The sequence below is a fragment of the Tupaia chinensis genome, unplaced genomic scaffold (genome assembly GCF_000334495.1).
Source record: "Tupaia chinensis unplaced genomic scaffold, TupChi_1.0 Scaffold000013_1, whole genome shotgun sequence".
Lineage (NCBI taxonomy): Eukaryota > Metazoa > Chordata > Mammalia > Scandentia > Tupaiidae > Tupaia > Tupaia belangeri.
This window is the reverse complement of record NW_006159443.1, coordinates 1,164,419-1,190,314: the sequence shown is the minus strand read 5'-3', so window position 1 is coordinate 1,190,314 and position 25,896 is coordinate 1,164,419. Positions and strand designations below refer to the sequence as shown.

The 25,896-nt window shown below is 36.0% G+C and overlaps 1 protein-coding gene across 4 annotated transcripts in view; it reads left to right on the top strand.

Moving 5' to 3' along the window:
* The window catches only part of SCEL (sciellin), a 130,726-nt gene that overhangs the window by 94,507 nt on the left and 10,323 nt on the right, over positions 1-25,896 (top strand). For all 4 annotated transcript variants that reach the window (XM_027769758.1, XM_027769757.1, XM_027769756.1 and 1 more), the window contains 8 exons: positions 145-195; positions 1,128-1,190; positions 7,988-8,047; positions 8,183-8,242; positions 8,378-8,434; positions 17,471-17,533; positions 24,009-24,101; positions 24,800-24,871. In XM_027769758.1, coding sequence (XP_027625559.1) covers positions 145-195; positions 1,128-1,190; positions 7,988-8,047; positions 8,183-8,242; positions 8,378-8,434; positions 17,471-17,533; positions 24,009-24,101; positions 24,800-24,871 — 519 coding nt within the window. The remainder of the gene's footprint in view (positions 1-144; positions 196-1,127; positions 1,191-7,987; positions 8,048-8,182; positions 8,243-8,377; positions 8,435-17,470; positions 17,534-24,008; positions 24,102-24,799; positions 24,872-25,896) is intronic.

Sequence of the window (25,896 nt, the reverse complement as noted above, 5' to 3'; positions counted from 1 at the left end):
CTTTCTCACTTTCCCTTTCTCTCTCTGGTCAAATTAAAAAGTAATAATAAATAAAATAAAGTAAATCATTTTAAAATGTACAAAGGTACAAAATATTGATTTAGCTGACTTTGGCAGTTATTGAAACTTACAACATGTTTTTAGGAAGCAACATTCAGACACTATAACCAATGTGACCCCCTCGGCAAACAAAAGGTAAGCTTATTATTATTATTGAAGACTCTCAAGCAAGTTACCAATTTATATATATATAAAAAAAGATTACTTTGCAAAAGACATTTTTTAAAATGAGAGCAAATTAATTTGTCATAATGCTAGATAAATTTTTCTTTTATTATTGTCCATTTATTTTATTAAAATATTGTTAAAATGACAATATTAAAGGTAATTTTATAAGATTACAATGAGAGCAATTTCTTTGAACACATCAACAACATACCTAAGTTACAACTGTAAATTTGTAGCTAATAAATTATAACTAAATAAACCAAAGATTTTGGCTTTCTACTCTCTCACAATTTAAGGATTGATATTTAAGTTATTCATGAGAAAACTGCACAAATAATATTGTTATACTTGATTATAATATTTTGCATGCTATTGAATTTATTTCTGTTCTTGAGAAATTAAGACCCATTTTACACTGGAGCAAAAGTTAAAATCATATCAAGCTACCTCTCACAGAATTATTATGACAATCATGCTGGTGAAAAATCACTGTGCAGATGTCAGGGCTTATTATGAACATGAGTGAAAGGAAAGGTGTTGGGAGAATGAATGTGGAGTTTGGGGTCCAGTTTACTGTGGTTTCAATTTTGATTCATCCTCAGTTGCTTTGGTATCTGCTATTGGGGAGTGTCTTAATTCCTCTCAGTTTGTTTACTTATAAGGGGAATACTGGTAATATCTACCTGTTCAAGTTGCTTTCAGGGTTAAAAGATGGTAACATATATATATAGTAGCGGAAACTCAATAAACTTGTTACTTTTTTAAACTAAGATCCCATTGAATGGTTTTCAGCTGTCCAAAACAACAACAACAAAAACCACAAAACAAAACAAAACAGGCCAGTCATGAAGTGTGCTGAACTCCCATTGAATTTGACCTTTTGTTTTATTTTGTTTTAGCAGAGAACAAGGTCTTGATAAACTTATTAATGTAAGCCCCCAAGCTGTCAAAAGCACTGCCGGGTAAGAGAAAAATGTTATTTATTTGTTTCTTCTTAACTAATCACAACATGAATACAAATGAATCATAGTCATTCTATGGGAAAATTGAATATAGGCCTTTAACATTATCATCCTTTGTATATGACCCTGCAAACCTAGATATTTACATACTTGGCAGCTGAAATCAGAATGGTGGAGTCATTTCGCTCATCCTCAAGTAAAACAGTGGATGGAGCGGAGATGGCAGCATAGCTAGGCCATGGCCTGTGAGGTCTCGATTTGTTTGTGTGGTAATGATATGAATTCTTTGTCTCTGGACTTCATTACACGTTATTAATAATAGTTAACTTTAAAAAAGACCTATGTACTTTATTAGATACATCATTAGCAATATTACGGATCTCATATTGAAATAGTTTTATCATGATCAGTGGATAGTTTATGAAGTTTCTTGCTTCCAGCAAGGTTGTGGGCTTAATATCTGATAATTTTTAAGTAGTGTTTGCAAGATAATGAAATTTACTTTTTATCTCTGGTTCTATTAAGATTTTACATCACTACACATTACTGTTTTATGTACATAAAGAATTATTTAATAATTTTCTTTAAAAAATTGCTAGAAGGTGCATTTGCTAAAGAGAGAAAGTGAGAAAAAAGAGAGAGAGAAAGTGAGAAAGCACCCCCTCCATGGGTGAATAATAATAACACAGCAATCTGTTCTCCTCAATTTCTCCTTTGGGGGGTTTGGGCACATACACATGGTGTCTGGCATGTTTTTTAAGCCACAGGGTCTGGGACAAGAACCACATAGTTGGCCACATGGAATCCAGCTGCCTTAACTACCATGCCACTGGCTGGCCCCATAATTTTCTTTTCAAAAATTAATTTACTTTGGGACCAGCAGTTAGCATAATGGCTATGCCACTGGACTCCCACGTATTTGACTGCATTTTGAGTCCCAGACCCGGTGGCTTAAAACTCACGCCAGGTGCGTGTGCGTGTGTGCCCAAGATCCTGAGAGGAAAATAGAGGAGAAGGGATTGCGGTGTGGCCATCCCCCCTGGGGGATGGTTTCTTGCTTGCTGTCTCTCTGTCTCTCTCTCTCTTTCTGGCAAGTGCACATGCCCTATAGCAAAAACCACTAAAAAAAATTAATTTACTTTGTATTGCCAGAGTGCATGTGAACTCACCAGAGACAGAGTGACAGAGAGAGGAAGAGCGAGAAGGCCTTGCCCAGTGAGATGTGATCATGCTACGATCCCATCTCCTCCATTTCTCTATTCAGTTGGGATTTAGAGAATGCACATACATGTACCTGACATATTTTTCAAGCTGCTGAGGCAGGGATTTGAACCATATGGTTGGCCATGTGGGATCCTGCTCTCTTAATCATTAGGCCATGGGGCTGGCCTCATAATTTCCTTTTTAAAGTTTTGTTGGCTTATAAAATCAGAAAATTTTAGAGATGGGGGGATGAAACCTCAAAGATTCTTAGTCAAGTTTGTTTGAACAATTTGGAAACCACTGCTTCCCCTGAACTTACTCATTTTGTAGAAGAGGAAAGTAAGATTCAAAAAGGTTAAATGATTTGACCAGGGTCACAGAGAAAATTAATGGAAGATATATGGTAGTCCTATGATCTCTTAGGCAGTGAATAATTACGAACACCTACTGGTTCACAGCTCACAACTAGGTATCATTTCTTGCATATTCGGTATAATTATAGGCTGTGGACTCCAAAAAGAGAATTCAGTAGACATAGTCAATCTTATTAACAGCAGGCAATTAACATAGATTAAAGTTAATTATGTACCAGGGGCACAGAGATGTTACTCCAAGACAATAATAGGTTGTCAATTTATTATCTTACATTTTGGAGTACTGATGTACTGCTTGCTGAATATAGAATGTATTATTAGTGAGTTGCATTTAAAAAGAAAAAGAGACATTGAAGGGTTCATATAATAAGCACTATAGGCAGTAAAATTTTATATTCAGAGGGTCCCTTAGGTAAGAGTTAGAGATGGACAGAGCCTTAGAGATTACCCAATCCTATCTCCTTGTTTACAGATGAGAATACTGAGTCTGGGGTAAACACGTTGTCTTCTGTGAGATTTTCTAACTCCCAGCCCAACTCCTAGTCTTTATACCACAGCACACAGATGTTGATCTTAAAATATGTGAAAATTAATTAAGCACCTTGGAAAATAGTGGAGGCTATAAAGATAGAATCATTGCATCTCTTTCAGGGTTTAGAGATGGCCAGGAGGTGTCCCTTACTGTTCTTACAGGAGCACTTTAAGGATTATTTAAAGTAATCGTAGATTGCAATGACTCAATGGGAAAATGATTGCAAAACACTGTACAGTTTTTAAATTACATAGAAATAGTTATACCTCAATATTCTAATGTATCCTTTATCTCATCCTTAAAGCAAGATAAATGAAAGCAGTCACTTGAGTAGTAAAAATGTTACCTTTTCCCTGAATAAAATTTATACATATGATCACTTTGCCTTCAAGACCTAGGGCCTGAAAAAGAAGAACACAAAACAAAAACTAAGTATTTTGAAAAAGAATTATTTATTTATTTATTTTTATTTGTTATTGTTATTTTTTAATTTGACCAGAGAGAGTGAGAAAGCAAGCCTCCAGGTCCGAACTAGAGCTATAGTCAGCCATGTGGGAGTCTAGCACACTCAACCACCATGCCACCTGCTGGCCCCCAAAATATATATATTTATTGTTTTAAAAAATTATGTAAGGCTATTGATCAAGACAATTCAGGGCTGTTGCTGAGATTGATTTATTAACATGCAGCATTGCCTTTTTTGGAGTAGTGTCAGAATATAGCATATATGTAGGCTTGCTTGTTTATTTATTTATTTATTTATTTAGCCAGAAGTGTGTGTGTTCATCTGAGAGACACAGACAGATAGGGATGGAGTAAGCATCCTCACGTGGGGCGTGGTCATGCCACCATCCCTTCTCCTCTATTTTTCCAGCCTGTTAGGATTTGGAGCACACACCCTGTGTGTTTTTCAAGCCACTCAGGCCATGTGAGATCTCGTTCCTTACACACTTGGCCGAACACTGCTGATGTCTTCATTGCATTATCTATATAATAGTAAGTCTTGTAATCAGATAATGCATTTCCCAGCTTTAGTCTTCTTGTCTAAAATTGTTTTAGCTACTTTATTGATTGCTATATAATTGCCAGAGGGCATTTGTGCTCACCAGAGAGAGGGAAAAAGCACCCCTCAATAGGGCATGGTCATGCCACAGTCCCTTCTCCATCCTGTCAGGATTTAGGACATGCCTGGTGTGTTCTCAAGATGCCAGGACTGAGATGCCCATCAGGGCAGCCATGTGGGATCTGGCCCCCTTACCACAAGGCTGTGGGAAGTCCTTTATTTATGTTTTGTGAGCTAGAGTTTCTCATGCTGTGTGGTACAACCCATTAAAAGTCTTATAATTAATTTAGTAGTGGCTATCAGCATTTTTTTCTCAATGAAATAGGATGAATTGAATAAAAACTATGGCAGTTCTTATGTAGCAATGGTATTATATCATGAAATCTATGTTTTAATGTATGCATATATATGTATTTGTGTACACTTCTCTCTGTCTGCTTGCCTGTAAAAGAAGTACTAAGCTGTGATGTTAAAAGTATTTCTTATTGGGTTTTTAATTTTTTTTAAACTTTAAAAAAAATTTGGGGGGGAGATTTTTGCTATAGGACGTGTGTGCTTGCCAGAAAGAGAGAGAGAGACAGAGAGACAGAAAGCAAGAAATCACCCCTGGGGGGTTGGCCATGCCACAGTCCCTTCTCCTCTATTCTCCTCTCAGGATCTTGGGCACACATGCACACACGCCCGGCATGAGTTTAAGCTTCTGGGTCCGGGACTCGAACCATGGTTGACTACATGGGAGTCCAGCAACATAGCCATTATGTCAACTGCTGGTACCTTGGGTTTTTAATTTTTTTAAGAGATATTTTTGCCATAGGGTGCATGTTCTTTCCAGAGAGACAGAAAAAAACAAAGTGAGAAATGAACCCCTTCACCTCCAGAGGGGATGGCCACATTGCAATTCCTTCTCCATTCTCCTCTCAGGATTTTGGGCATGCACATATACACACTGGGATAATTTTCAAGCTGCTGGGTCTGAATTCGAATTAGGGTCAGTCATGTGGGAGTCCTGCACTTTAACCACTTTGCAGGTGGCACAAAGTGGTTAAAGTCCCTTCTTGGACTTTATAAAACAGTGGTTTGAGTGTTATTGTTTCAGATTGTTGAATAAATGAAATTTCATATGCTCAGCAGAAACAGTGAGTATGGAAACTCTCAAGTTTGTTTTTGTATTTCTATCATACTCTTAATTATACTGACACATGAATATTATATGTAGTTACAGTAAAAATGTTGTGATTAATTTTATGTGTTAAAAATGTAGCTCATGGGGACCAGCAGTTGGCACAATGGCTATGTCATTGGACTCCCATGTAGTCGACCACAGTTCAAGTCCTGGACCCAGTGGCTTAAACTCACGGTGGGGCTGTGTGTGTACATGCCCAAGATCCCGAAAGGAGAATGGAAGAGAAGGGATTGTGGCATGGCCATCCACCCTGGGGGGTGATTTCTTGCTTTCTGTCTCTCTGTCTCTCTCTGTCTCTCTCTGTCTTTCTGGTGAGCGTGCACAGCCTATAGCAAAAACCTCTAGAAAAAAATGTAACTTATAAACATGCGGTCCCCTCTTTAAAATTTTATTCTTTGTATTTTTTTCTTTTAATATGTAAGATTAATCTCATTTTAAGGACTGTTGTATTTCTGGCACAATTTAGTTTTATAGCAGATTTTACAATCAATTTGTACAAAGAAATTATGTTTTGGACAGTTCTCATATGCCAATGATTCATTTAATAAGATTTATAAATACTAATTGATTATCTTTGATTGAGAATATTACTATAAAAGATAATTCAAAGAAATCGAGTTAACCTACATGTGGGAACCATGATGAAAAGATCAAATTGAATGAAGCTCTGAGCTGGAAAGAATAGTCCATGGAAAAGTTGAGGACTGGAGGAGGGAAGAGTAAACTTTAACTCAGACCTTTTTCATTATTTTATTTTATGTTTTTTTTTTTTTGGAGAAGTTTTTGCTATAGGGCGCATGCACTCGCCAGAAAGACAGAGACAGGAGACAGAAAGTGAGAAATCATCCCCCCTCCCAGGGGGGGATGGCCACATCACAATCCCTTCTCCTCCATTCTCCTCTTGGGATCTTGGGCATGCACACACATGCACCAGGCGTGAGTTTAAGCAACTGGGTCTGGGACTCAAACTGCAGTCGACTACATGGGAGTCTAGTGATGTAGCCATTATGCTAATTGCTGGTCCCCATTATTCGTTTCTAAATGGCTTCAGTTCCTAACCATGCATCGATTGTTTTGATGAATAGCATGTATTTTATTTTTATGTAAGGAAGAGGAACTATTAAGGGGTATGGAGTACAGACAGGTTGCTGTCCCGGATGCTACAGAAAACAAGTCCTATAATTTTTCGCCAATGTGGCTGCCATGTATTTTTTCTGAATAAATGTTAAAAAGAGCTTTAGAGCAACACTTAGAAAGGTCACTACTTTCTAGCCCTTGTAAAAAGGGTGTTTATAGTGAAGCAGTGAATGATCGCAAACCAGATGGGAAGAAATACTGTTCTGAGGCTGAAAAAATAAACAGGTGAGCTTCAAATGAGAGTGGGCATGTGAGTATGGGTAATTTGACTATTATTAGAATAACTGAGTTTAATTCCACTTTCAGTGTCATACAGGAAAGAAAAGTCACAATGGATTGCTGGAGCTCACTTTGCCAAGCCTTACATTTAAAATAATGCAATTTTAGAGCTTATTTCTTTTTAAAAAAATGCTGCTATCCTTCTTTGCTAAATATGATTTTTAAAATGACATGGACATGGGAACCAGCAGTTGGCGTAATGGCTATGTTGCTGGACTCCCACGTAGTCGACCGCGGTTCGTGTCCCGGACCTGGTGGCTTAGAACTCACGTCGGGCACGTGTGCATGCGTGCCCAAGATCCCGAGAGGAGAATGGAGGAGAAGGGATTGCGGCGTGACCGTCCCCCCTGAGGGGTCATTTCTCGCTTTCTGTCTCTATGTCTTTCTCTGTCTGTCTGGCGAGTGCACGCGCCCTATAACGAAAACCTCTCAAAAAAAAAAAAATGACAAGGACATTAGGATCAGTTTGTAGCTTTTCAATGTTAAAACATTTTAGAGTGTAAAACTGCTACTGCCCACATGTTCGAGGTAGAGCACTTAATTCACCTGCCCTCGTAGATACATCCTGGCAACGAAATGTGTGAATCCTGAAATTCTCTTCTGATACAGCCTAATTCTTCCCTTGAGTTGCTTAGAAAACATTCACAGACTGACTTCATGAACTAGTGGTTAAGGGAGCCAGATGCCCAATGGCACACCAGAGTTCATATCCCAGCCCCAGTGACTTGGAAAGCATGTATGTGGGTGCCACAAATCTCCACTGGATGGAGAAATGGAGGAGGAGTAATTGCAGGGTGACAATGCTCCAATGGTGTGTGCTTTCTCTCTCTGTCTCACTATCTCTCTGGCAAGCACATGTGCCCTCTGGCAATTAAAAAGAAACAAAAACAAAAAAACATGTTCATGTCCATTCTATACCAAAATAATCTATCTCATATTATTGCATAATCCTTTCTTCCTATTTCCAGTGACCTTGAGCCTTTGTTATCTCTAACCCAAGCTGTTTTATTTTTTTTCCACTTAAAGGAGCAAAGAACTTGATAAACTCATTAAAGTGAATCCTGAAATTCTCATGAAGAACCAAAGGTAATAGAACTATATTATTTTTAATGTGCTTTGGTCAGAAAAAATATTTTATTATTATTTTGAATAGATTTATAACTGTAATGATTTAACCAAAAGAACATTATATCTCTGATCTTTTTGTTTTTCTATTTAAAGAAACCAAGATCTTGATCACCTCATTAAAGTAAATCCTGCTGTAATCAGAAGCAATCAGAGGTAATCAAATAAAAGCAGATAATTCATGTTTTATCTATTTCCCTGGATGAAGTGGATTTATAATGTTGCTTTATTGACCTAGCACAACCCAAACCTTATTACTAATCTGAACTTTTTCTTTCCTCTTTTATATAGCCAAGACTTGGATAACCTTATCAAAGTGAAACCTTCAGCTATCAGAAACACTAATCGGTAATTAGCCTGATTAATTGACATGTTCCCAAGCTTCTCAAGTAGAAATTTTCCTCCTTCCTTTTATTTTTCAAGAAGGCTTTTATTTGTCTTTAGTGTTTGAAATATAGACACATTTATAACCCATGTGTCTTCTGTCAATGAGAAAATATGTTGCACCCTTCTGGAATTAATTATTCTATTAATATTTTAGAATCAGATTTGGGCTTCTTATTTGCTATAAGACTACTTAGTGTTTGTTGTCTATATAAAAAAAGAGTTTCTGAACTAAAAAAAAATGAATAAAATTAAATTAGAACGGAAAATATTTTGAAGAAGTTGAACCAAATTGGTGATTTATCTGGATATCTACAGAGCATTATAAAGAATATTCAGTGTCTTCAAAAATCTCAGGCTTCACGCTAATATGGGCCCATAAACTGTTGCATCAGATTTTACTCATGAGCTTCCATTCTGAGTTCTGAAAATAGCTTATAATTTGCTATTTAATATGATAGCTTTCACTTAAAGTGCTTTATTAATAGATAGTAAAGTAATAGGTAATGCACCAGAGTGTATCAGCACTCCAAACTGGGACCAGATGGTGGTGTAGTGGTAACTCAGCTAGACCCACATGGAAAAGATCCTAAATTTGCATTCTGGGACCTCCCTAAGTACACTGGTTGCGTACCTGTGATCTGGTTGGTTAAAACTACAGCACGAAAGATCCCATTGGTGGTACCTCTCTCTCTTTCTGTCTATCCATCATGGAAGAAATAAATAAATAAAATTTAAAAGGAAAAAAGATACATGTCCAAATCATTCTGCTGACTTGAAATTTTGTCATAATTAATATATAGTTGGGAATCAGAGCTCTGAGATAAAGACAACAAATTGACACATGAAAAAATCACTTTGAGTCCACCAGGACAGTGTAACACACAGATTGGCCTAGCTTCCACATCTTGATTGTTTTCTGCCTCAGTGCCTTATTTTGCTGTTTGTATGTTTTTAATCAGTGGGGCATTGGGATCTTCAAAGGAGGAAGGTACAAAGACCAATGAAAAACAAGTGTTAATAAGAACCTATGATTTATTATCTATCTTCAGTGGGACTGGCAATTTGCGTGCATCTAATCCTCATAACAATCCCATGATAAATATACTCATGCACCTTATTTTGTAGAAGAGGACATTATAACTCAAAGCTACTAAATAACTTCTCAAGAAAGAAAGCACACCTGAATTTGAGCTCAGGTACTTCTGATATTATAACTAGAGGACAAAGACCTGTGGTTAAATCAGCTCAGACTTTCTTCTCCTATCTTTTATATTTCCTACGTCTTTCCTCTTCCCATACCCAGTAAAAAGCTATAATCATGGGACCAGCAGATGGCATAGTGATTACGTCACTGGACTCCCACATGGTCAACCTCAATCTGAGTCCCGGGTCTGGAGGCTTGAAACTCACACTGGGTGTATGTGTGCACGTGTGCCTAAAATCGTAAGTGGAAAATGGAGAAAAAGGGATTGAGGTGTGGCCATCTTCCTGGGGAGTGATTTCTCACTTTGTGTCTCTCTGGCAAGCGCACACACCCTATAGCAAAAATCTCTCTCTCTCTTAAAAAAAAAAAGCTTATAATTACATATCCTTATTCTAGAGAATTACTGTTAAAATGACAGGGAGGAGGAGAGAAAGCATTTGCTACATGGAAATTTTCTAGTACCTGAAATAACAGCAGACTTTTGGTGCAGACTCTACTACTGATAATCATATGAAAATATCTTCGTTAAGGGGGCCAGCAGGTGGTGTGGTGGTTAAAGGCGCTGGACTCTCACATGACTGACCATGGTTCAAGTCCCAGACCTGGCCGCTTGCATTTTTACTTTTTATCTCTCTCTCTCACTTTGTCCCTCTCTGGTCAAATTAAAATAAATGAAATAAATGGATAAATAAAGTTAAAGAAAAATAATTCTTAAAAAAATAAAATATCTTCATTACATAGAATAATCACTTTTGGTAGGTGATATTTATGGGGTAGATTATTCTTTTAATCAATAACAGTTTTAGTCTATCCCCAGTCATATTGGAAGTGGTTAGGTTCAATTACTACATCATGTGATAAAGAACAGTGGAACGCACAGTATGTTTCTCTTTCTCTCTCGCTCCACACCCTCTACACCTCTTCCCTCTCTCCTTGCCTAACAAATGAGCTATGTTGACAATGGAGTGTTGTCTTATGTTTTCATAGAAGAGGCTAATTTTATGAAAAGGCAGTTTGTATTTCAGCAACTCTTAATCAAATATCTATATAATGAAGGAAGTTCCTTTCTACAGATATAATTACTCCTAAAATAAACTTCTGAATATTGGCCATCATCTTGTTTAAAAAATGTCAGCTTGATACACAAATATAACCTAAACTGTGTTTGGTTACTCTTTAATAGTATACCAGATTTGATGGTCAGCCAGGATGTAGAACTATCACAGAGCAAGAAGGCTAGAAAGACTAAATGGTCCATTTGAGACGAGTGTCTTCATCCAGTGAGTTCAGCCACCTGTATCCATAATGTATCCATGCTGCCTTCTTGATTTCAATGTAGGTAAAGAGAAAGATATTTAAAAGTGCCTTCCCATGTAAAGAACAGCCACAAGACCCTTTTCCATCAGTCCAATGTGACATATGCACTGATTACTTAGTGGTATCACAGCAGTGAATCGGAGTTCTTTTATGTGACTTTGCTGACATTCCCAGCAGCTGTATATTTAATTCACAGTGAGGGGCTGAATAAGCCTCAGTCATCCATCAGAATGTAAGCAGGCATCCCTAGGCTCCTTCTAGGAACACAACAACCAGAACAAAGGCAGATGCGCGCAGAATTTTCATTCATTTGGCAAGAAATGTTACTTTTAGCAGGCATAGCTTCACATTTTCATGAACCAACATTAATCACATTTTCATGAACCAACATTAAAGACAGATATTCAGTAATCTATAGCCTATAAACTGTTGTTATATTAATTATTCAAACTGAATTTCTGTCCCCAAATGAATACTTAAAAGCATCGAGCAACACTAATGCCATTAGAGTTGGAAAAGGCATTTTTGATGTAGAGAAAATGTTCTTAACTATTTGTGGCATTATACTTTCATCTTCTAAAACTTTGTTTATTCTATGAATGAGAGGAGGCAGAGAATGAGAGGGAGAGGAAGAGAGAGAGAGAGAACTCCCAATGAGGTCCTGATGCCATGATCTACTTCCAGCATCTACTAGCCCTAGGTTATTAGACATGTATGCATGCCTAGTGTACTCAGGAAATTCTCTAGATGAGAACCAGAACCTTCCATATGGGTCAGCCTCAAAACACATCATGTTTTACCACTGTGTCACTATCTGACTCTGATTTACTCCCATCTTTTTAAGAGTTTCTATTTGTTAAGACATATAACTCCAAGTTTTTAGTATTCCACCAAAAAAGAGTTCCATCCCATCTTCCTAAAGCATGTTTCTCATATTTCTATTCAAGATATAAGCCTGGTATAACCTTCACTCTGTCTGCTGCTTCATTCCCCTTTAGCAATCACTGAGTCACTTTGGCTGCTTCTCTAAGTGACCTCAGTAAGTGGTCCAAGACACCTCACCATCCCCACTATTACTAGAAGCTAGATGACTGTTCAGCTTCCTAACTGGCCCTCTGCTGCCTGGCTTGCCTTCTGTCCTTCAATTCACTTGCCACACTGTGGAGTTACACAAATCTGATCATGTCGTTCTCCTGATTAGTCTTCCAATGGCTTCCTATTGCCTTGGATAAGAGTCCTGCTCCTTAACCTGCTCCACAAAGCCCGCCATAATTTGTCCTCGTGGGTTTTCCCAGCTCCATTTTCTACTTTCCACCACAAGCAAACACTGCTCACACTTCATTCTTCACTGACTTGCACATTCTTCGTCTTCCTGCATCACTATTGTATGGATAGCTTCTTATTATCCCTCAGGTGTAAGCTTATCTAGGCTCTGTGAAGCTCGCCTGACTGTCCCTGTCAGGTGCTTCATCTAGATATTCTCAAGTTCTCTGAACCTCCTGTTCCAATGCATTTGACTTTTAGAGGAAATTATTATTTAATCATCTCTCCCTGACTATAAGACTGTTAAGGGTAAGGATGGGGGTCTCTCTTATTCATTTCTATGTTTATAGTGTATAGCACAATACCTGTCACTTATTAGGTGTTTAACAAATATTAAAGGTGAAATCTCAAACTAATCAATGCCTTATGGTAGTCCATCTAGATGAAGGTTATTGCCTACCAGTTCTAACATTCTCAGCCCTACAAATGAAACTACACAGAAGGAAATCTGACTTCTTATGGCAGATCTCCTTACTTGAGCAGATCTCTTATTCATGACATAGTCTCAGTGATCATAGTGAATTCGAGCCACTGAAATTCTGAGGTACATCTTACATAAACATCTAAATTGTCCCACTTATCTATGGACTTGTGATTTCTTTCATATAAAATATTTAACATTCCCTCATTGAAAGCAATTGTAAAATACATAAGGTTGGGCCCATTTTGTTATGTCAATACATTCAGGCATTATACCAGTTATCTGACTACATGCCGTACTGCTTTCAGAGAAGCAAATATTCCTTTTGAACTAAACTAATGTCTGAGATTTAGTTTCTGGCATAAAAGAAAAGCTGTAGTAAATTTCTTACATTGTGGCTCTTAATTTAGTCAATGTGTTTGACATTCTATAAAAGCAATTTAAGTTAACTATCTATGGAGAAATATATTGCTTTCAATTAATAAATATCTCCCGCACCCTTAGACAGAGGAAGAAAAGTTTGGAGTGAGCTAATATTGCTTTCTCATGCAGAACTGCACCTAGAAAAAGTTAAAGAGTAAGAGACATAATTCCTAGGTCTGAGGAACTTCTGTTTTTGTCTTAATCTGCTTTATAAGGGACTGTTACATTCCTTAATGTGGAAATGGAAAATGAATTACACTAGTATAACATGGATTAATTCTTTTATTTATTATTTTTTTAGGGAGAGATTTTTACGATAGATTATGTGTGCTTGCCAGAGAGAGACAGAGAGACAGAAAAATGAGAAATCACACCTTCGCCCAGAGGGTACAGCCATGCTGCAATCGCTTCTTCTCCATTCTTCTCAGGATCTTGGACATGCACCCAGTGTGAGTTTTAAGTCACTGGGTCCAGGACTGGAATCGCAATCAACTATGTGGGAGTCCAGCAAAATAACTGTTACACCATCTGCTGGTCCCTCAACAAGGATGAATTTTTATACTAAAAAGTTTTCCTGTGGCTTTATCCCATAGGTAACCTATAGTTTCCCTAAACATTTGAAATCAACTTAAAAAAAATCATTAGTTGCAAAATTTTGGTGATTAGCAATTCCTTGTGTCTACCAAGAATTAGTGATTTTCTTGGAATGAATTCCAACTGCTTGTACATGAACAAATTTATACGGTCTTACTTCAACTGCTGTGGAAAGGCTTTGCAATCAATCGTTTGCTCAGCTCAGCGGCATTTATCTGGACTTCTATAAAAATCTATTTTTCACACTTTGACTCACAGCTCTTCATCATTTACCAAAGCATAAAAGACACTATGCAATAGATGTAGTCTTAATTAAAGAACAAAGATTTATTTTTATATTCTTTAATTTGGGAATTTTATGAGCAGTCTGAATTTCTTTCATTGCATCTTTAAATCTAGCTGATGACATTGATCAGGGTGAATAAGCATAGCAAATACAGTTTTGTATTCTTCATAATCTGGAACTTTCTATTTTGCTTTAAACATTAGAGTAGATTATTTAGATTGAAATCTTACCACTTACCAAACTTGACATGTGATACTGGTTAATAAAACAAGGAAAAAAAATCTATGAAACCAATAATAAAATAGTCTATCTGATGATTCTTAATTGTGCCACTTTGGGAGGATGCTTCTTTGAAAATTTGCAGAGGTTCTGACCTTGAATTATCTACCTGCATTTGGATTGATAAGGTCTGGCTTTCCCTCCTTCCTCAGTTTCAAACCCATTCTTGCTCCTCCTCACCTCAACTACGGTCCAAAATGGCTGGGATGAGTGTTGTAGTCAGAGCAAGGAAGCAGTATCTGCAGCAGCCAGGACTGGAATGTGCCAGAGGAATCGAGGTGCCCACCATCAGGCTGAGAAATAGATGTAATCTACTGGGAGGGTAGAAGCAGATCTATATTAGCTTGCTAGGGTTGTTGAGGCAAAGTATCACAGACCGGGTGGGATAAACACAGAAATTCATTTTCTCATAATTCTAGAGGCCAGGAATTCAAGGAGTTCAAGTTGTCTTCAGGATTGTTTCCTTCTGAGACTGAAGGAAGGACTTATCCCAGGCCTCTCTGCTTCTCTTGTAGATGGCTGCCTCCACTTTGTGTCTTCACATTATCTTTCCTCTGTGTGTGTCTGAATCCAAGTTTCCTCATATAAAGACATCAGTCATGTAACTTGATTACTTCTGTAGAGACCCTGTCTCTCAATAGAATCACATTCTGAGGTACTGTTAGTTAGGACTTTAACATATGAATTTTGGGGTTATACAATTGAAACCACAACAAAACACAACTAAATGAAGCCAGGGCTGAGAGTGGGGTAAAAAAGAAAAGAAACACAATGGGACCAGCAGTTGGCATAATGTCTATGTCACTGGATTCCTGTGTAGTCAGTCAACCATGGTTCAAGTCCTGGACCTGGTGGCTTAAACTCACACAAGCTAGTTCCACAAAAATTTCTGGAGTAGCTACTATGTGTAAGGCAATGTGAGGTCATAATAACACGACCCTGCTCTCAAGGTGTAATGCAAGCTACCAGTTTCCTTAGAAAAATGACACTCAATTTCTCTAGTATTAGCCATAGAGACAATCACTTCCCTGGGACAAAGTTTGAATGGTGCAAAATTTACATTTCCTGGTAATCTTTGACCATTCCCCCTGCCAACCATACCTGTCTGACAATCCTAGGAAAATGGATTGTGGAATACTACGATACTTCATTTTATTTTATTCCATTACCTCCAAGTCTTTAGTAAAGTATTACTTAAAGCATTGAAGGAAAGATCACCTAATGACTAAAGCCATCAAGATGGTACAGTGGCTCTTTTTGCCAAGAAGGTGGTTCTAGCAGTTATTAAAGACTTTCAAGAGTTTGGCAAATTCAAAACCCTCTGTCTTCATTTCTAAATTTTCAGGGTGCAAGCTGGAAGGTTACCTTATTCAGTTCTAGCAGCTATGCTGAGGAATTCAGTTTTGAATTTTACATCATTCGGACTGCAGAATGAAATGATTTGATATTTCTGAGCTACTTCTGAAATCTCATGATTTTTACATGCATTAACTGGCAAATTTCTTTGTAACTCACATTAAAAAGTAATGTACCCTAATTTCTACATTATCAAAAGCATGCAACTAATATTTTAAATGTGAGGTTTATTAGGTCACTGGGAAAGTCATGATATATTTTTTTATGTTTTTTATGCCAAAATATGTCATGATTTTCCCAACAGCCCAGTAAGGTGGCTAGGGAATGCTGCCAAATTTGCATAATGTATCAATTATTGAAGGTTGGGTGTAATTAAAAAGAGTATTGCATCTACTCCACATAAAGATGAGAACATTTTTATGTATTTTGCATCTTTATCAATATTAATTTTGTGAATGGGCATCCACATATTGATTCCATATATAATAAAGAGTTAAGCCCACTCTTGGGAGCCATGAGAAAGGAAATTTTAAAGAACTGCTGTTAAGTTCAAAGACGCAAAAATTTAGGACAGAAATAAAAATGAAAATGCAGTAAGAATGGAATCAATAGCACCTATTGCTGTAGCACTTCTACTGTTTTTTATTTATGCTTTTTCAGTTTACCACAAATGGGGTCATTGTGCCATTTTTATTTTTATAGCAGCTCATTTATTCTTACCACAACCCTATGAGATTGGATATTAGTATCTTAATTTACAAAATGAAGCTTAGAATGGTTGACTAATTTGCCCAAGGAAGTAAGTGAAGGGATGGGTCTCATTGTTCTGACGCCTAAGTAATGCTTTCTACCCCGCAGGGTTCATGACAATGGCAACATTTTCCAGACTCATGAAATAAAGAATAAAAAGCAAAAGAAACAAACAAACTAAAAATCACCATAGAACTATCAGTTATACCACTATACACATGGCTAATATATAAATCACATATCAGAAGACCTTGTAGCTCATGGAGGAGTGCCGAATCATTAATGCAGCCCAAGATTTAAGAATCCAATCACCCCATTTATCCTCCATGTTATAAATTGTTCATTCGAAGTTTTGGTTGGTTTTTCATGTCTTCATATCCCAAAAGCCTGAATAAAGCCTTTAGGTAAAATATCCAAGAATTAATTTCAGGTGGCTAGGTGACTTGTTCTCAAATCTTGACTTCTCCATGAATCATTTAATTGTCCTTGAAAAATTCTGAGCCCCCAATACTGTCCTGTCAAATTTTGCGAGCTCTGAACGAGATGATCCATGTGAAAATACACACACGTTGTGACACAGTAATCATTAAGTGTTAGCTGAATGTGAATATAAATCCGTGATTTCTTTTCCAACCAGATTCCCCAAGTCTTCTAAAAAGTTAGTTCTTTATCTCTCTAAGTGTAATTCAAGCATTCCTATTTGATTTATGAGTTTTATTATCAAATAATGCAGCTTCGAATTTCTAATCTCCCTTATTTTATAAACCAAGAACGACTATGTCTAAGATTGTGTACTGATTTTTAAATTCTTTATTTTAATATTTGCTTATTTTTAAAAATTTTGTTGCAACTGAATCAGAGGGGGTATTTAACCAAGTTTATGAAAAAAATCAAAGTGTTTATTTTGGGACAAAAATATTTTAAAATCTATCCATAATTTTCCATATACACATTTCCATAAGCTTTCTGAAGACGTGTGTGTGTGTGTGTGTGTGTGTGTGTGTACTTATTTATTTTTTTATTTATTTTTTTCTTCTCCTTTAGAGACCAGGACTTAAAAAATGTAATTGAAGTAAAGTCTCAGGTACCGGAAAATAAGAATGGAAGGTAAGACATACTATCATTTACTTTTTTTCTTATGAATTCCACATGCACCTGCATAAATTGTGTGACCTTAGAATATTTTATGGGGAATTAAATTGTATTACAGTATTTATATATAAATACTATCCAAATACAAAAAGTTAAGGGCTGACCCCATAACCTAGTAGTGAATGAAGCCAGATCCCACATAGCTGACTGTGGGTTTTCATTCCAACCTCGGTAGCTTGAAAAATACACCAGGTGCATGTGTTGCATGCATCATACGCTATGGAATGAAGAAATAAGGGAAGGGATTGCAGCATGACCAGCCCCCATTGAGTGGTGCTCTTCTCCTCCATCTCTGTCTCTCTGGTGACAGCACATGTGCCTTCTGGCAATTAAAAAAAAGATAACAGGAATAAAAGTTATGGTATCGTATTCTTCATGGATGATATGGAAAATATTACAATTTTAATTCCGTTAGAATTTGTGACTAATGGCATACTGTTCTATTAGTGTAAAAGGCATTATGGAAATTCAAAGCTCTCGGGTTGTAAAGATTTATTTTTACTTACTGTTGCTTGGAAGGTTTTTAGCAGTGCATAAAGCACTCTGGGAATCTCTTCCTTGGATACCTAGTGCTAAAAGAATGCAAAAATTCATCACAGTCTCAAAACAAGACCTAATTTTGAAATTTCTTTGCACCAACAGAGCATAATGGCTTTAAAACTGTTATACCTTGCTTGCCATTATGAAGATAGAAGCTATATTTCATTGTTGTTACAAACTTTAAATTAAGAAAGAATTAATAACGTTGACATATTTAGCAATTCTTCTCCCCACACACAGGAGAATCCTAAAAATAATAAGTTTTTATTTTTAGCCTTCCTAAAGTGTAACCAATTTTGTTGTTAATTTATTTTAATATAAAGAAATAATATTGTTTATATTGTCTGTAGAAGGTGGATAAGCAAGGGAAAGAATTGGCTCACTTTTTTTTTTTAATTTTACTAAATGCATACACATGACTCTTGATGTGTGTGTGTACTTATTTATTTTTTTATTTATTTTTTTCTTCTCCTTTAGAGACCAGGACTTAAAAAATGTAATTGAAGTAAAGTCTCAGGTACCGGAAAATAAGAATGGAAGGTAAGACATACTATCATTTACTTTTTTTCTTATGAATTCCACATGCACCTGCATAAATTGTGTGACCTTAGAATATTTTATGGGGAATTAAATTGTATTACAGTATTTATATATAAATACTATCCAAATACAAAAAGTTAAGGGCTGACCCCATAACCTAGTAGTGAATGAAGCCAGATCCCACATAGCTGACTGTGGGTTTTCATTCCAACCTCGGTAGCTTGAAAAATACACCAGGTGCATGTGTTGCATGCATCATACGCTATGGAATGAAGAAATAAGGGAAGGGATTGCAGCATGACCAGCCCCCATTGAGTGGTGCTCTTCTCCTCCATCTCTGTCTCTCTGGTGACAGCACATGTGCCTTCTGGCAATTAAAAAAAAGATAACAGGAATAAAAGTTATGGTATCGTATTCTTCATGGATGATATGGAAAATATTACAATTTTAATTCCGTTAGAATTTGTGACTAATGGCATACTGTTCTATTAGTGTAAAAGGCATTATGGAAATTCAAAGCTCTCGGGTTGTAAAGATTTATTTTTACTTACTGTTGCTTGGAAGGTTTTTAGCAGTGCATAAAGCACTCTGGGAATCTCTTCCTTGGATACCTAGTGCTAAAAGAATGCAAAAATTCATCACAGTCTCAAAACAAGACCTAATTTTGAAATTTCTTTGCACCAACAGAGCATAATGGCTTTAAAACTGTTATACCTTGCTTGCCATTATGAAGATAGAAGCTATATTTCATTGTTGTTACAAACTTTAAATTAAGAAAGAATTAATAACGTTGACATATTTAGCAATTCTTCTCCCCACACACAGGAGAATCCTAAAAATAATAAGTTTTTATTTTTAGCCTTCCTAAAGTGTAACCAATTTTGTTGTTAATTTATTTTAATATAAAGAAATAATATTGTTTATATTGTCTGTAGAAGGTGGATAAGCAAGGGAAAGAATTGGCTCACTTTTTTTTTTTAATTTTACTAAATGCATACACATGACTCTTGAGTCTAACAGATAATAGTGTCTTTCTCTTAGTTTCCAAAATCTACTTCTGCTTTGTTTTTTGTGATCCCAAGAAGTCTTCGGTAGATTGAGGAAGGATAAATTTTTACTAGATCTGCTTATTCTGTAAGAACATCCACTATTATAGGAATAGGATGGGGGTTATAATTAATCACTTTCATTCAAACTTTTTTTTTTTTGGAAGTGATTAAGGTGAAAAAGAAAAAGAAAAAAAAAACCTACGAGTAATTAATTAAGAATAATTAAGGGACTTCCCATGTAATGTGCTCTGAGAGGTGCTCCTGTTTCAGTGGAACTTGTTGATGAATAGAGTTTTATCAGAGAGATTAATGAGGAAATGGAACTACATGGAAATTCTAAGCCAGAATGGTGGTATGGCTGAGCCTCAGAGAAACCTGGTTGAAGGTTTCTTCATTCATGACCAGACATTTCATCAGGAATCCTGGACATCATCCCTGATTCTTTGTCCTTAATGTAACTCAACTAGCTCCTGAGTATTGGCTTCTGCCCATTTTTCTCTTGCTTACCCATCTACCTCTTTTTTTAAAAAGAATTATTTTATTTAAATTTATTTATTTATTTATTTTAACTTGACCAGAGAGGGACAGAGGGGGAGAAAGTGAGAAAGCAAGCCACCAGGTCCGGGACTCAAACCGTGGTCAGCCATGTGAAAGTCAGCGCCCTTAACCACTATGCCACTTGCCAGTCCCCTACCCCTCTACCTCTTAACTTCCTTAATCTCTGCTCTGTATCTGATAACCAAGAATTTTTTGCTGTTCCTCAGTTTCTGCTCCCTTATAATTTTAGTTTTTCTCTAATTTTTCATGGATTCTAAAGACTCAAATTAGAAATGCATGGCCAGTCTGCTAAACTGAGATTTGAATCATTTTATCAATGTATTTACTTTGTGTTGTAATTAATGCGCAAGTAAATGCAAGTTGACATCTCTAATTTGAAAATATGAAATCCTAAGTGCTCTGAAATCTGAGACTTTTTGAGCACTGATTTGACCAGAAGTGGAAAATTCCTGACCTCATGTGAGATCATAGTCAAAATGCTGCAATAAAAAAATACTGTATGAAATCGCCTTCTGGTATATGTGAAAGGAATTAATAGAACATAAAAGAATTTTGTGTTTAAACTTGGATCCTATCTCTAAGATATCTCATTGCGTATATGCAAATAGTCAAAACTTCAAAAATATTAGAAATCTAAACCACTTTTGATCCCAAGTATTTTAGATAAGGGGTCTGTATTTTTTTATTTGATTCATGAGGAATAACTTTAAATATTTTTATCCAAATTCTAAATGATGAAGTATTTTTCCAAATGTTTAGTGAAATAAATCTTACAGAGATATTTTATAGACTTTAAGAATATGCAATACTTTAAAAAATTATATAGAGATAAGGCAACCAGGCAGATTTATTTACTTATTAATCAGTTAATGGATGGCTGGGTTGTTTCCACTATTGAGTGTAATTCACTATTATGAATAATGCTGAATAATAATTCATGCACAAGTATTTGTATGGAAATATGTTTTCATTTTTCTTAGAAATATAGGAGTGAAATTGCTGAATAATATAGTAATTCTGTGTTTAACCATTTGAAGAGCTGACAGACCATTCTCAAAGCAGCCACGGCATTTTATATTCTCGCTACTAGTATGTGAGGATGGCTTCAGACAGGTCAATTTTCAGGGTGAATTTCCACTGTAGGAAGTATTTCCTCAAGAATCCCATTTGGAAGTCTGTAATATTCAACAGAAATTGGAGGTTGTGTTTTGTAGCGTCAGTATTTAATTACCAAACGGAACTCTGATCGTTGATTGGAAGTTATACCTCAGCAATTTGTTTCAATCATGGATACATTTTTGACAATGAAATGGTCAAGTGACAAACACTGGGAGTCACAAGTTCACCCTTTTAAGAGTTATTTAAGGCATGTGAGCAGAATACTTTGGCAGAGGTGTTTCTGGTTCCCAAACTTTTGTACATTGGGACCACCTGCTGTTCTAGGACCGCACTTTGAGAATCAGTGCTTTTTCGGGGAGTAACATGTTGGACTTCCTTACTGCTAATGGGAGGTTCTCAGCCTTGACTGCCTGTGAGCCTAGCTAGTGAAGCTGGAAGAATCTCAGAGCCACACTGGCCCTCAACCCAGTTAAATCAGAATATCTGGATATGGAACTATGTTGTATTTTTAAAAGCACTACAAGCTATTTCACTGCTTGCCAAAGTGTTGTCTCTCTATTCTGTAGTTCTAAATAACAAATAAAATTAATGTTATCATGTATGGTCATCAGGATAGAATTTTCTTTTTATAAACTCTATCACTATCTCATGAAACACAAAGATTAGGCAATTATCAGTCTCTAGAAGACTAAAGAGACATAATGATTATGTGAGGCAGTATACTGAGCTGGGGTCTGGAACAGAGAAAAGACAAAAATGGAATAACTAGTGAAGTATGAATAAAGTTTGTAGGTTCGTTAATAGTATGGGACAAACATTAATTCCTCAGTTTTGACAAGTGTGTCATTATTAAGACATGTAAGATATTGACCTTAGTAAAGCTTGGTGAAGCTTACACAGGGTCTCTCTGTTCTGTGTTCACACAATTAAAATTACTCCAAAATAAAAGCTTTATCTTTTAAAAAGCCTGTCATCCTCAAAACCTGTATGAAGAGCAAAATCCATCAAAGAGTTTGTTGCCCCACATCTAACATTTTCCCCAATCTAACACTTGGTTTTTATTCACAATTACATAAAGTAAATCTTTCATGAAGGCATTGACATCAATCTCATTATAAACATAACAAATGGTACCTGTATTAGTCTGCCCAGGTTGCCATAACGAGATGCCACAATCTGAGTGGCTTAAACAACACAAATTATTTTCTCACAGATCTGGAGGCTAGCAGTCCGAGTTCAAGGTGCTATTTGGATTCGTTTCTGGTGAGACTTAACTCCCTGACTTGTAGGTGGCTGCCTTCTTGCTGGGTCTTCACAGGACTTTTCCTTTATGCAAGGAAGGAGAGAGATTCCTGGTATCTCTTCCTCTTCTTGTAAGGACTAATGCACTACCCTTATAATCTGTCTTAAGCTTTATTACCCGCTCAGGCCCAGTCTCCAAATACAGTCATGGTGGTGTTTAAAGCTTCACTATATGAACTCTTTGGTGTTCATTTCAGAACAGTATTTTTTTGCAAATTATTTCTCTTTTTTGTAGATTTTGCAAACTAGTGATATTTGATTTTATATTGCTGAGGACAATGCAAACACGTTTCAAACACACCTATCATCCTTTGAAGTTGTCCATTGGTTTAATTGGGGTTTGTATTGTATATTATATGATTTAAATATTTTCAAACAATTTATAACTAGCTTTATGATTCCTGAAATGACATAATTATCATATAGAAATCCTTCTAGGCATATTAATTCTACCTTCTCATTACTTAGTACAATTTTTAACTTTGCTGTATGTTTCTTGGCTTCTTGAAACATCTGCCGTAAAATGGAAGGTGACTTTCTGTTTGCCAGAGATAATAATATGTGAACAAAGTTTTCTTCTTCTTTATAGAGCTATCTGGAAATGGAAAGAACAACCTGTTTGAGAATGATAAGACTTGATTAAGATCGAAACTGTCCTTTAGGTTTCCATGTCTCTTCAATGTCAGAGTTTACTAACATGAAGGAGAAAAGGGAGCTAAAATTTCCACTATTCTTAGATTAAAAATTTCTTGTGTTCCATAGGAAAAAGCAAATAGGTCTACACTTCATTAAACACAGTGACATTTTTAGATTAGCAAAAATCTAGGTCAGAGTTCTTCTGCACTCTTAAATGTATTGTCTTCCACTAAAAACAAAACAAAACAAAACAAAACAAAAACAAAAACAAAACCGGAAAACAGAATTTCTCAAAGCAAACCCTGGATCCTTTCCATTAAATTGATAAACTCGCAGAGATATTTTACATGAAGCGCTTTCTTACACAGCATTGCTAGTGTGAAAATGTTACAGGCATCAATTTCAGAAGGTTTCTGTCTTTGATAAAAAGGTATTCTATCCTCGTGTTAGATAATGTGGCACATGTCTGCAGATTATTCTTCAATGTGAGATGATGGTTTCTGTGGAGGAAATGAAATAGTTCTTGTTCATGTATTCTATTTGTTTATCTTCAGAAGCTAGCCAAACCTAAAAAGGTTTACTATGTGTAAAATAATGAGAACTGAGTGGATTAATTTTAAAAATTAATAAAATAAAATAAAATAGTGTTGATTTTAAGTGCCAAATACTTGCACTTGCTTTCTTAGGTCAGATGGCCAAGTAAATGGACTCATGGATGCTCCACGCAATCAACCCACTAGAACTACTGCCTATCCTTATGATGCTAGGAACAATCTCAGGTACTTGGTTAGTTACGGGACAAATGACAGGACTAATCTCTCTCTCTCTCTCTTTCTGATTTTTTTTTTTTTAATTTCCACCTGACCCCTTTCTTTAAATGAAGAAATTTCTAATTTTGTTTGAGGGTATATGTAAATAGCTTTACACTAAAGTATTGAGATATCAACTCAATCATTATTTTGACATTTAGATAAAGAAAGTGTAAAATGTGATTTTTTCCTTAAAAAGTCTATGATTTCAAAAAAGCACAATTGTGACAGTAGTGTTGACATTCTTTATGTAGATCAGAAGGCTCTGTTCAGTCAGAGTCATGACAGTTAATTAAGTTCTACTTTTTTGTTTGAGGTTTTGGCAAAAAGTTATGGATGGGAACTGTGACAACAAGGAAACTGACACTAAGCACATCTTACACAAATATCCAAAATTATCTTCATGTGCTACAAAAATGGAACCAAGTGACCAGTTTTTACAATGCTATTCTGGAAGTAGGCCAAGACAATAAAAGTCAAGAACAAAATGGAATAAAAATGAAATTTTTTCAGAAGTGGATTAATTCCATTTTTAACATTTTAGATTTCAATGATTATAGACTACAAGGAATATATGAGCATTATTTTGGCACTGAATAGGATAATAGCCTTGATTTTAATCTTCCTAAATAAATGTTAAACATGAAGTAAAATGGTTTGTGTTACAGCACAAGTGCTGGAACTAAGCATGCAGGACCAAAGGACACTGTTGTGTACACAAGGACGTATGTGGAGAACAGGTATTAGACATTTAGTTCAAGTATTTTGCTGTATATATTTTATAATTTTGAAATAATCTGTATTTAACAAAAGATGTTATTATTTTAAACTATGCTTCTTTGAAATAGAAGAAGATTTAAAAGTGTATTAGGTTCATTCTTTCCACCATCTTGGAGCCTGTGGCGGCCTGCTGGGAACAAGACTTCTAAAAGGCAACTATGTCTGTAAGGCTGTGGTCCAAGGCCATTTTTGCTGGCTATCAGCAGGGTCTCAGGAACTAAAGGGAGCACACAGCTCTTCTTAAAATTGAGGGTGTTTATGCATGAGATGAAATGGAATTCTATTTAGGCAAGAGGTGTGCTTATGTGCACAAAGCAAAAAAAACCAGTGACTCCTGGTGGCAAACAAATCAAACCAGAGTAATCTGGGGAAAGGTTACCCGAGCCCATGGAAACAGTGGCACAGTTCAAGTCAAATTCCAAAGCAATCTTCCTGCTAAGACCATTGGACACAGAATCTATGTGATGCTGTACCCCCCAAGGATTTAAAATAATGAAAAGTAAATGAATAAAAATGGATTCATGTTGTATTTTTTTAAAAAAGTATATTATGTTCTAGGTATAAAATTCTTTATAATGTTTCCAGGAGGCAGAAATGGTAATAATCATAGTTATTAGATAGGATAAATAATATTTTAATAGAATGTATATATACTAATAAAATTGTCATTTGAAAATCCTCAACAAATATATATGACTATATATATAGAATTGTAGTAAGCTTTATATAATTATACACATATTCCTATGCATTTGAAGTCCCACTTTAATTAAGTGGTTCATTTAGATGGCTTATCAGCCATCTAAAATAAAGGCATAACCTTGAGTAGACACACTCTTGCCCAAATTACAGGGAATGGATGTCCTCTGAGATCTGTTGCTTGAAATAATGGATGTTAAAGTAAAATGTCAAAGTCAGGGGTCTGGGATCCATTTGCTTTTCAAGGATTATAAAAACAAGAACTGGACCAATTGTGGGGCCACTA